Consider the following 12485-nt stretch of genomic DNA (forward strand, 5'->3'; position numbering starts at 1 on the left):
TAGAAACACAAATTTTCAAGTGCTCCCTGGCTAAAAAGGGGGGGGGGCACTTTAACTGACAACTTAAACAAATTAAACTTTAGACATTCAACAGCTCTACAAACCCGTGCGCATACTCACGGGTGCACACATTACTGTTTTTTTATGCGAGGCTGGCACTCAAGGCAATGTGGGCACAGTCCATGTCACCTTGCACCCTGGGGAAGCTTGCACTATGGGGGAAACCTAGTGCTCTCTTGTTCTGCTTCACTCTGTCCATTGGGAAGGAGAAGTAGGTGTTCATCCTGGGACAGAAAGCCTCAGTCACCTCCTGTTCGAGCGCTGGATTGCAAACTGAGATAAGTTGCCGATGTCACCTGCGGCAGCTTGGGAGGAGCCTGTGGCCTAAACGTTCAGGGTCACGGTGACCTTGACAGCCACAGGCAGTGCTGTCCATACCCTGGTGCGAGGCTGGAGTTGTGGCTGCAGCAGGTGACATTGCTCAGTGACAGCCTCCTTGGTGAAGTGAAGGTGCCCGAGACATTGCTCCTCAGTGAAGTTCCTGTAGGAGAAGAGCTCCCTGAAAGACCTCTGTGGGTGTGGCCTCCTGCCCAGTGCCCTCCTCCTCCCTCTTCTCCCAGCTGCTCCTGCTCTCTCCTGTCTCCATTGCTGCTCCCCCGGTCCTCCAGCTCCAAAGGCAGACCTACCTCATCATCATAGGCAGTCCCTCGAATTGAGGATGACTTGCTTCCATGTCAAAGTTCACAGGTGTTTCAATGAAGGCCCAAAAATTCCAGGTCCCGAACTACATCCTAAAGGGTGGAAGATGCCTGTGCTTGGATTTTTTTAACGTATGGTGGCCATTGCACACCAGCCACCACACAGGCTTGACAGAGCTAGTTCTTGGTCCAGTGGCAAGGGTTAACCAGGACGACTGGAGACCTGCTCTGCTACACGGACCTAGTGCGCACACATATCGCAGTGTGGGCTGGCCCGTGCTGCCCCTGGGCCCTCGCCTCTTCTGGGCCCCAAACTCTCGCCTCTCCTTGACCCCGATCACATCCCTCTACAATCTCTCGCCGCTCCTTCGCCCCCTCCTCGCCGCTCCTGCAGTACCTGCCCACGCTCCAATCAGCGACCTGGACCTTGGTGACGTCCCTCTTCACTGCCCTTGCTCTCCTACTCCAGTGGCAGACCTACCAGACCACCCATGACCGCAGTACAATGGTTTTTAGGGCAGACACAAACACTCCTACACTAGCAAAAACATGAGGAAGCTGACATAAGTTCTGCGCCGTCCCTTCAAATAGCACTGGTGAAAGGTGCACCCTCCTGTTGGTTGCCTGAGTCACTGGGTGAATTCACCAAGAAGCACAAGACTCTTATTTACAAAAGTAACTCATTGCTTTAAATTGTTCTAGTCTACGCTCTGGACGCCTAGGGAGAAGCCCAATCCAATATGACAGGAGGCAAACTTCTGGCTGAGAATGAGCCCGGGCTTCCAGCCCGCCATATTGGAGGCTTAGGCGCTGTTATAGCCCCTGAAAAATGGGTGCACTGTGATCGAGCTTCTAGGCTCTGGTTCATTGTAACGTGAAGATATATTACTGAAGTATTTAAGTGCGTGAAGCATGCAGTTTTGCAAAGAGCAATATATATTTCTTCCATATGAATAAAACAACGACATTCTTCACAGGGAAAGACAATGGACAAGACTGGATTCTGAGGGTTACTTTGCTGATCATCGTCCCAATACTGGTGGCTGCCGCTGCAATCATTCTCCTTACCTACTTGAAAAAGTAAGCGCTTTCGATCCTGGATTAAAAATAACTCTTTAATTTCTATTGTCAAATATTAGTCCATTTTGCAAGAACTGCCAAAAGGCTCCACAAAGTGCGTGGAGAAAATAAATACTCGCCACGCCAAGCTGGGTGGGGCCTCCTCGTTTGGAGCAGTCACGTCAATGGAACTTACAAGGCTGGCTGTTGAGACCTGGCTGTTGGCATCTCTGATATAAAATGTAACGGGGAATTGGAAAGAAAGTGCTGAGATTAGAGCAGATAGCATCAGTGGAAGAACACTCGCAGGTCTCTTGAAGTGGGCGGGCAAAACCCTGGAAGATGGAATTCACGGTTGGCAAGTGTGAGGTCTGCCCCTTTGGACCTGAGACAGATAAATCAGAATATTTTCTCAATGGTGAGAAACTAGGAATTGTAGAGGAGCAAAGAGATCGAGGAGACCAAGTAGACAGATCGTGTAAAGTTAATCGACGGGTACAGAAAGCAATCAACAAGGCTAATGGAATGTTGGCCTTTATCTCAAGCGGTCTGGAATAAAAATGGAAGGAAGTGATGCTCCAGTTATACAGAGCCTTGGTCAGACCCTGCCTGGAGTTCCGCATTCTGTTTTGAGCATTGCACCTCAGGAAAGATATTGGAGGGGGTGCAGTACAGATTCACCAGAATGATACTGGGGCTCAGAGGGTTAAATTATGGATGTGCTTATTTGTACTAACAAAATGGCCACCGTATCTCTGATTGGCTCTCCATGATTGATTGCCACACCAGGTGTTTAAAATATTGAGTACAAGCTCAGTGTGACTGGCACAAAGCTATGAACAAGACTGCCAACCGATCGACTCATTACCTCGACCTTTATTGTACGGTAAATTTTGAATCACATGACTGATTGCCGATTGGTCCCCGTGGAAGATAAGCCACACCCTGAAGTTTCTCTGGAATGTGTAACTGGAACCGCCCAGCCCAAGTTCTGATTGACTTTGCAAGTTGTAATTTGATCCATTCTGACTTCAGAAGCCAGAGTGGATAGATCGCCACCAACCCATCAAAAGCCACAAAGTTCCAGCCGATGCCCCTTACCCCAGCGCAAGTACATCCCTCCCCCAGCCGAAACCCTTTACCCCAGCGCAAATGCATGACTTTATCCAGCCACCCCCTGTCATAGACGGTGCATTGTGTGCGGATTGTTAACCGGATTATTGGGTACAAAGTGAATAGTGACAGTGTCGTGACTTCTGGATTTCATTCACTTCAATGATATCCCTTGTAACACATGCACCGAGCATCCCGAGAAATTGGATGTAGGTGTAAAGGGGGTTGGAAATACGTGATCCTTCTTTCCTGAGTTCCCTCTCTTCCCTCCAATCAACCACCCCCCCCCCCCGCACCCATGTCTCTCTCTTCTCCCCCGCCCCCGTGTCTCTCTCTTCCTCCCGCCCCCCACCCCCTCCCCCATGTCTGTTCCTTCCCCTCCCCTCCCCCAGGCTCTCTCACTCTCTCTCCCTCTCCCCCCTGCCGCACAGCAGCTCGGAGAAACAACATGGTTGGATAATTGCGGTGCCCCATTTCCCGTTCCACTTTCGGGCCGGGGGGGCGCAGTCCAGAGGACACAAGAACTCAAGAAATAGGAGCAGGTGTCGGCCATTCGGCCCCTCGAGCCTGCTCTGCCATTCAATAAGATCACGGCTGATCTGATCATGGACTCAGCTCCACTTCCCTGCCCGCTCCCCATAACCCCTTATCCCCTTATCGCTCAAAAATCTGTCTATCGCCGCCTTAAATATATTCAATGACCCAGCCTCCACAGCTCTCTGGGACAGAGAATTCCACAGATTCACAACCCTCTGAGAGAAGAAATTCCTCCTCATCAGTTTTAAATGGGCGGCCACTTATTCTGAGACTATGTCCCCTAGTTCTAGTCTCCCCTATGAGTGGAAATATCCTCTCTGCATCCACCTTGTCGAGCCCCCTCATTATCTTATATGTTTCAATAAGCTCACTTCTGATTCTTCTGAACTGCAATGAGTATAGGCCCAACCTACTCATATTATCTTCATAAGTCAACTCCCTCATCAACCTAGTGAATCTTCTCTGAACAGCCTCCAATGCAAGTATATCCTTCCTTAAATACGGAGACCAAAACTGTACGCAGTACTCCAGGTGTGGCCTCACCAATACCCTGAACAGTTGTGGCAGGACTTCCCTGCTTTTCTACTCTATCCCCCTTGCAATAAAGACCAACATTCCATTTGCCTTCCTGATTACTTGCTGTACCTGCTTACTAACTTTTTGTGTTTGATGCACAAGGACCCCCAGGTCCCTCTGTATTGCAGCACTTTGCAATTTTTCTCCATTTAAATTATAATCTGCTTTTCTAGTTTTTCTGCCAAAGTGGATAACCTCACATTTTCTTACATTATACTCCATCTGCCAAAGTTTGCTACTCACTTAGCCTGCCTATATCCCTTTGCAGATTTTTTGTGTCCTCCTCACAATTTGTTTTCTCACCCATCTTTGTATCATTAGCAAACTTGGTTACATTACACTTGGTCCCTTCATCCAAGTCATTAATATGGATTGTAAATAGTTAAGGACCCAGCACCGATTCCTGTGCCACTCCACTAGTTACTGTTTGCCAACTGGAAAATTACCCATTTATCCCGACTCTCTGTTTTCTGTTAGTTAGCCAATCCTCAATCCATGCTAACCCAACCCCGTGAACTTTTATCTTGATAGTAACCTTTTATGTGGCACCTTATCGAATGCCTTCTGGAAAGCCAAATATACTTCAGCCACTGATTTCCCCTTATCTATCCTGCTCATTACTTCCTCGAAGAACTCCAGTAAATTTGTCAAACATGATTTACTTTTCATAAAACCATGCTGACTCTGCTTGATTGAATTTATGCTTTTCCAAATGTCCTGCTACTGCTTCATTAATAATGGACTCCAGCATTTTCCCAACGACAGATGTTAGGCTAACCGGTCTATAATTTCTTGCTTTCTGTCTGCCTCCTTTTTTAAATAGAGGCGTTACATTTGCGGTTTTCCAATCAGCTGGGACCTCCCCAGAATCCATGGAATTTTAGTAGATTACAACCAATGCATCCATTATCTCTGCAGCCGCTTCTTTTAGGACTCCAGGGGCCTTGTGTGTTTTTAGACCCATTATTTTACCGAATACTACTTCATTAGTGATAGTGATTGTATTAAGTTCCTCCCTCCCGATGGCCCCTTGATTATCCACTATTGGGATGTATTTAGTGTCTTCTACCATGAAGACCGATACAAAATATTTGTTCAAAGTCTCTGCCATTTCCCTGTTCCCCATTATTAATTCCCCAGTCTCATACTCTAGGGGACCAACATTTACTTTAGCCACTCTTTTCCTTTTTATGTACATGTAGAAACTCTTACTGTTATGTATGGAGAAAGAGTCAGACTGAACACTGTGAGCTCAAAGTAAAGTGTGACCTTAGTCTTTTATTGCAGGTTCCAGAATCCAACCTGTGAGGCCTCCTTAAATGCCTATGCTCCCAAGAAATTATGGGATCCCTTGGGACTCCAGAGGATGAGCCCTCTGGTGGCTGTACAGAGTAAATACAAGTTTACATATATAACGCTTACCATCTGTTTTTATATTTCGTGCTAGTTTACTTTGATTATCTTCCCTCTATTATTTTGCTGGCTTTTAAAGTTTCCAAATCCTCTGGCCTCCCACTAGTCTTGACCACATTGTATGTCCTTGTTTTCAATTTGATACCATCCCTTATTTCCTTAGCCACGAATTTTTGTTGGGTAAGAGTATTGAGGGATATGGATCAAAGGTGAGTAAATGGAGTTGAGGTACAGATCAGCCGTGATCTCATTGAATGGTGGCCCAAGGGGCTGAATGGCCTCCTCCTGTTCCTACGTCTCCTTCTATGCTGTAAAATCTAAAATTCTGTGGCGGACTAGTTGAACACAGGCTAACAAAATACTCTAATCTGCGAACAGTTTGGATAACCACATGTTGTGCAATTATCTCGTATTACTGAACTGGCTTTGATGGGTGTTTGGTGAATTTCTCTCTTTCCATTCAGCTAATTGTCTTTTCACATTTAAGGCTTCAGATATTGATCCTTCCACCAATTCCTGATCCAGGGAAACTTTTTAAAGGCATGTTTGGAGACTCGAACGAAGATTACTCGGTAGGTCAATATGTGTTGCTTTCTGAACTTAACGACTAACAGGACCGTCTATGTTCAATCTTCATCTGCCCTGTGTCAGGGCTTATCCATATGGATCACAGTGTGAGCTGAGCCTCTCGGCTCGCTGGCAGGCAGTAATTCTGCCTGGTCTGAAGGGGCAGCATTTATATTTTAAGCAACAATAGAGTGCAGCTGTCAGACAATAATGAACAAAGAAATGGATTGAATTCAACAAGAGTGTCAAATAAATTGCCTTTCAAGTTGCATTCTCCCTTTTTTTTAAACTGGAAGTGTCGGCCTTGGCTCAGTGGGAAGCACTCACGTCATTGAGTCAGAAGGTCATGGGTTCAAGTCCCACTCCAGAGACTTGAAAACATAATCCAGGCTGACACTCCAGTGCAGTGCTGAGGGAGCGCTGCACTATTGGAGGTGCCGTCTTTCAGATGAGACATTAAATCGAGGTCCTGTCTGCTCTCTCAGCTGGACATAAAATGGACTGTTCGAAGAGCAGGGGAATTCTCCGGGGTTCCTGGCCAATATGGACTGGTTGGGCCGAATGGCCTGTTTTTGTGCAGATCTTAGGATAGTTATCCCTCAACCAACACCACTAAAACAGTTTATCTGGGTCATTATCCCATTGCTGTTTGTGGGAGCTTGCTGTGTGCAACTTGGCTTCCATGTTTCCTACATTACAACAGTGACTACACTTCAAAAGTACTTCATTGGCTTCAAAGTGCTTTGGGAGGTCCTGAGGTCATAAAGGGCACTATAGAAATGGAAGTCCTTCTTTCTAAACTTATCTTTGTCGGAGCTACCTTTAGCTACTGGTTTCATTAACAATATAATAATGTCAAATGGGGTTTTAAAAGATCAGACAGAATTATGTAACGCTGGCGCTGAAATGGTAAAGAAATGAGAAAGGTTAATCGACTGATTGCTTTTTTCTTGCAGACATGGAGTAAGCCAGACAAGGGAATTCTGACCTTAAAACCGCTGGAAGAAATAACCTTCAAGGTGACAACTGTGGAGAAATTGGAGGGTCCTGCAGAGAGGTCAGGGAAGCGGGGTGAGAATGAGGGATCGGAGGAAGAGGCTTTCAGTGTGTGTGTGGATGAGGAGATCCCTGTGGATGACCTGTACATGAATTATAACCTGGTGACATCATGAGCGGGGCGTTTTCCCGTGCTGCGTTAGTTATTTGGTGAAACCACCTAACTTCTCTGACTTGCAAATAGGACATTTTCAGTCGCAAAAATTCACGCCAAACCGATCGGGACAGTGCCGGTTAGTGGAATCCAGGAGCTGTCTGATTCTGGTATCTCCCGACATATTCCACACATCCTGACCACAGTTAAACACAGGACGCAGAGATCGGCGCAATTCCAGCTCTCGGGACACTCGGTCCAGCCCATCGAATCAGGATACAGTTCTGGCCTCGGACTCTGCAGTCGGGTCCCAGTCAGCGAATTGCTCGCCTGTCCGTATTCCCGTTTGTCAGTCCGTGGCAGTGAGTTGCTAGGAGATGTTCGTGATATAATTTGCTGCATGAAAGGACAGATCACGGGCAGGTGAGGGGAATGGGCCAATCAAGTGCAAACTACCCACTGAGAGATGGAGTGTGTCAAATAAAAATACTTTTACCTGTAGCAGAGGATGTCCCAATGTGTATTGTCTCAGCTTGTCACTAAGCGCCATTTACTGTCATTTGTTAGATTGTAGAAGTTAATGTATCAGGAATCAAAGAAACATAGAAACTTTGAAAATAGGTGCAGGAGTAGACCATTTGGCCCTTTGAACCTGCACCACCATTCAATATGATCATGGCTGATCATACAACCTCAGTACCCCACTCCTGCCTTCTCTCCATACCCCCGGATCCCTTTAGCTGTAAGGGCTACACCTAACTCCATTTTTAATATATCCAAGGAACTGGACTCAACAACTTTCTGTGGTAGAGAATTCCACAGGTTCACAACTCTCTGAGTGAAGAAGTTTCTCCTCATCTCGGTCCTAGATGGCTTACCTCTTATCCTTAGACTGTGACCCCTGGTTCTGGACTTCCCCAACATCGGGGAAATCCCGTCAGAATTTTATATGCTTCTATGAGATCCCCTCTCGTTCTTCTAAATTCCAGTGAGTATAAGCTTAGTCGATCCAGTCTTTATTCATATGCCAGTCCTGCCATCCCGGGAATCAGTCTGGTGAATCCAAACTCAGGATTCAAAGGCCCTCGATGGGTTTCAGCTGCACCCCCTCAATAGCAAGAATGGCCTTCCTCAGATTAAGAGACCAAAACTGCACACAATACACAAGGTGTGATCTCATCAAGGCCCTGTACAACTGCAATAAGACCTCCCTGCTCCTATACTCAAATCCTCTTGCTATGAAGGCCAACATGCCGTTTGTTTTCTTTACTGCCTGCTGTACCTGCATGCCTACTTTCAATGACTGATGTACCATGACACCCAGGTCTCGTTGCACCTCCCCTTTTACTAATCTGTCACCATTCAGATAATAATCTGCTTTCCTGTTTTTGCCACCAAAGTGGATAACCTCACATTTATCCACATTATACTGCATCTACCATGCATTTGCCCACTCACCTAACCTGTCCAAGTCACCCTGCAGCCTCTTAGCATCCTCCTCACAGCTCACACTGCCACCCAGCTTAGTGTCATCTGCAAACTTGGAGATGTTACATTCAATTCCTTCGTCTAAATCATTAATATATATTGTAAATAGCTGGGGTCCCAACATTGAACCTTGCGGTACCCCACGAGTCACTGCCTGCCATTCTGAAAAGGACCCATTTATTCCCACTCTTTGCTTCCTGTCTGCCAACCAGTTCTCTATCCACGTCAGTACATTACCCCTAATACCATGTGCCTTAATTTTGCTTCCTAATCTCTTGTGTGGGACCTTGTCAAAGCCTTTTGAAAGTCTAAATACACCACATCCACTGGTTTTCCCTTATCCGCTCTATTAGTTACATCCTCAAAAAAGTCTAGAAGATTTGTCAAGCATGATTTCCCTTTCATAAATCCATGCTGACTTGGACCGATCCTGTCACTGCTTTCCAAATGCGCTGCTATTAAATCTTTAATAATTGATTCCAAAATTTTCCCCACTACCGATGTCAGGCTAACCGATCTATAATTCCCTGTTTTCTCTCTCCCTCCTTTTTTAAAAAGTGGTATTACATTAGCTACCCTCCAATCCATAGGAACTGATCCAGAGTCGATAGACTGTTGGAAAATGACCACCAATGCATCTACTATTACTAGGGCCACTTCCTTAAGTACTCTGGGATGCAGACTATCAGGCCCTGGGGATTTATCGGCCTTCAATTTCATCAATTTCTCTAACACCATTTCCTGACTAATAAGGATTTCCCTCAGTTCCCGAGGTTCCTTCTTCTCGCTCGACCCTTGGTCCCCTAGTATTTTCGGGAGGTTATTCGTGTCTTCCTTAGCGAAGACAGAACCAAAGTATTTGTTCAATTGGTCTGCCATTTCTTTGTTCCCAATTATGAATTCACCTGATTCTGACTGCAAGGGACCTACATTAGTCTTCACTAATCTTTTTCTTTTCACATATCTATAGAAACTTTTGCAGTCAGTTTTTATGTTCCCTGCAAGCTTACTCGCATACTCTACTTTCCCCCTCCTAATTAAACCAGTAGTCATAGAAACATAGAAAATAGGTGCAGGAGTAGGCCATTCGGCCCTTCGATCCTGCACAGCCATTCCATGAGTTCATGGCTGAACATGCAACCAAAGTACCCCATTCCTGCTTTCTCGCCATACTCCTTGATCCCCCTAGTAATAAGGACTATATCTAACTCCTTTTTGAATATATTTAGTGAATTGGCCTCAACAACTTTCTGTGGTAGAGAATTCCACAGGTTCACCGCCCTCTGGGTGAAGAAGTTTCTCCTCATCTCGGTCCTAAATGGCTTACCCCTGATCCTTAGACTGCTGAATTCTAAATTTCTCCCAATCCTCAGGTTTGCTGCTTTTTCTGGCCAATTTATATGCCTCTTCCTTGGATTTAATTTCCCTTGTTAGCCACAGTTGAGCCACCTTCCCCATTTTTTTTTACGCCAGACAGGGATATACAATTGTTGTAGTTCAACCATGTGATCTTTAAATGTCTGCCATTGCCTATCAGCCCTTTAAGTATCATTTGCCAGTCTATCCTAGCCAATTCACATCTCATACCATCGAAGTTACCTTTCTTTAACTTATGGACCTGAGTCTCTGGTTAACTGTGTCACTCTCCATCTAAATGAAGGATTCTACCATATTATGGGCACTCTTCCCCAATGACCTGACCAGATTGCAAATTAATCCTCTCTCATTACACAAGACCCAGTCTAGGATGGCCTGCTCTCTCGTTGGTTCATTGACATATTGGTCTTGAAAACCATCCCTTTTACACTCCAGGAAATTCTCCTCCACAGTACTGCTACCAGTTTGGTTAGCACAGTCTATATGTAGATTAAAGTCACCCATGATAACTGCTGTACCTTTATTGCACGCATCCCTAATTCCTGTTTGATGCTATCCCCAACCTCACTACTACTGATTGGTGGTCTGTACACAACTCCCACTAACGTTTTCTGCCTTTTGGTGTTTCGCAGCTCTACCCATCTAGATTCCACATCATCCAAGCTAATGTTCTTCCTTACTAATCTCCTCTTTAACCAGTAACGCTACCCCACCTCCTTTTCCTTTCTCTCTATCCTTCCTGAATATTGAATACCCCTGGATGTTGAGCTCCCAGCCTTGGTCACCCTGGAGCCATGTCTCCGTAATCCCAATTATATCATATCCGTTAAAAGCTATCTGCGCAGTTAATTCACCCACATTACGAATGCTCCTTGCATTGAGACTCAGAGCCTTCAGGCTTGTTTCTTTTTTAACACTCTTTGTCCTTTTAAGAATTATGTTGTAATGTGGCCCTTTTTGATTTTTGCCCTTGATTTCTCTGCCCTCTACTCTTGCTTTTCTCCTTCCTACCTTTTGCTTCTGCCCCCTTTTTACTTCCCTCTGCCTCCCTGCATAGATTCCCATCCCCCTGCCATATTAGTTTAAACCCTCCCCAACAGCACTAGCAAACACTCTGCCTAGGACATCGGTTCCGGTCCTGCCCAGGCACAGACCACCCGGTTTTGTACTATTCCCACCTCCCCTAGAACCGGTTCCAATGTCCCAGGAAGTTGAATCCCTCCCCCTTGCACCATTCCTCAAGCCACGTATTCATCTAAACTATCCTGCTATTCCTACTCTGACTAGCACGTGGCACTGGTAGCAATCCTGAGATTACTACCTTTGAGGTTCTACTTTTTAATTTAACTCCTAGCTCCCTAAATTCTGCTTGTAGGACCTCATCCTGTTTTTTACCTATATCATTGTTACCTATATGCACCACGACAGCTGGCTGTTTACCCTCCCCCTCCAGAATGCCCTGCAGCCAGCCACTCTGAGACATATCACTAGTTGACACATGCACATGCACACATACCATGCATACACATACCCATGCACAGAGACACATGCACACACAGACACACATCTATACTCACACTCGCACACCAGACATATACACTTACACTCACATACCAGACACACACTCACACACACACACACATCTACACTCACAAACCAGACACACACTCTCACACACACACACACACTTACACTCGCATACCAGACAGACACACACTCACACACACACACACATCTACACTCACATACCAGACAGACACACACACTCACACACACACACATCTACACTCACATACCAGACACACACAAACACACGCGCACTCACACCTACACTCACATACCAGACAAACACTCACACACTCACACACACTTACACTCACATACCAGACACACATTTACACTCACATACCAGACAGACTCACACACGCACACATCCACACTCACATACTAAACACACACTCACACACTCACACTCACACACACTTACATTCACATACCAGACAGACACACACACTCACACACACACACACACACACACACACACACATCTACACTCACATACCAAACACACACTCACACTCATACTCACACATCACAAACAGTCAGTAGATACAATTTGAGATTTTCAAACTGTTCCTTCATCAGAGTTTACTGACTTAGTCTGACAGTGTACATTACTGTTTTTTCCAATGCGTTAAGTTAACAAAACTTCTGAACAGTGGCGTAAGGCAGAATTGTACTTTCTGGGAGAGTATTTGGATATGAGTTTAAAAAAACAAACAAAACTACTTCAAAAGGTCTATTTTCAAATAGGAATTTCGCAATAAAGTACAAATAAAAACATCAATAAGGTATGTTCCTTCAAAAGAAGATATGGGACAATTAAAAAATAGAAATTTCAGGGGGCGGGAGGATGGGTGGGAAGGTACGTTTGAACATCCCCCCACCCCCCGAACATCCATTTCTGGTCAATCTGAATGAGCATTTATAAATCGCGGTTTGAGTTT

The 12485-nt window shown here is 45.4% G+C and overlaps 1 protein-coding gene across 2 annotated transcripts in view; it reads left to right on the plus strand.

The window, feature by feature from the left end:
* LOC139265767 (interleukin-13 receptor subunit alpha-1-like) overlaps positions 1-12026 on the plus strand; it is a 70909-nt gene extending 58883 nt beyond the window's left edge. For both annotated transcript variants that reach the window (XM_070883140.1, XM_070883142.1), the window contains exons 8-10: positions 1676-1778; positions 5884-5968; positions 6920-12026. In XM_070883140.1, the coding sequence (XP_070739241.1) occupies positions 1676-1778; positions 5884-5968; positions 6920-7135 (404 nt within the window). In that variant the 3' untranslated portion in view covers positions 7136-12026. The remainder of the gene's footprint in view (positions 1-1675; positions 1779-5883; positions 5969-6919) is intronic.
* Positions 12027-12485: the final 459 nt, after the last annotated feature.

This window comes from Pristiophorus japonicus, chromosome 6, assembly GCF_044704955.1.
Source record: "Pristiophorus japonicus isolate sPriJap1 chromosome 6, sPriJap1.hap1, whole genome shotgun sequence".
NCBI classification, from domain to species: domain Eukaryota; kingdom Metazoa; phylum Chordata; class Chondrichthyes; family Pristiophoridae; genus Pristiophorus; species Pristiophorus japonicus.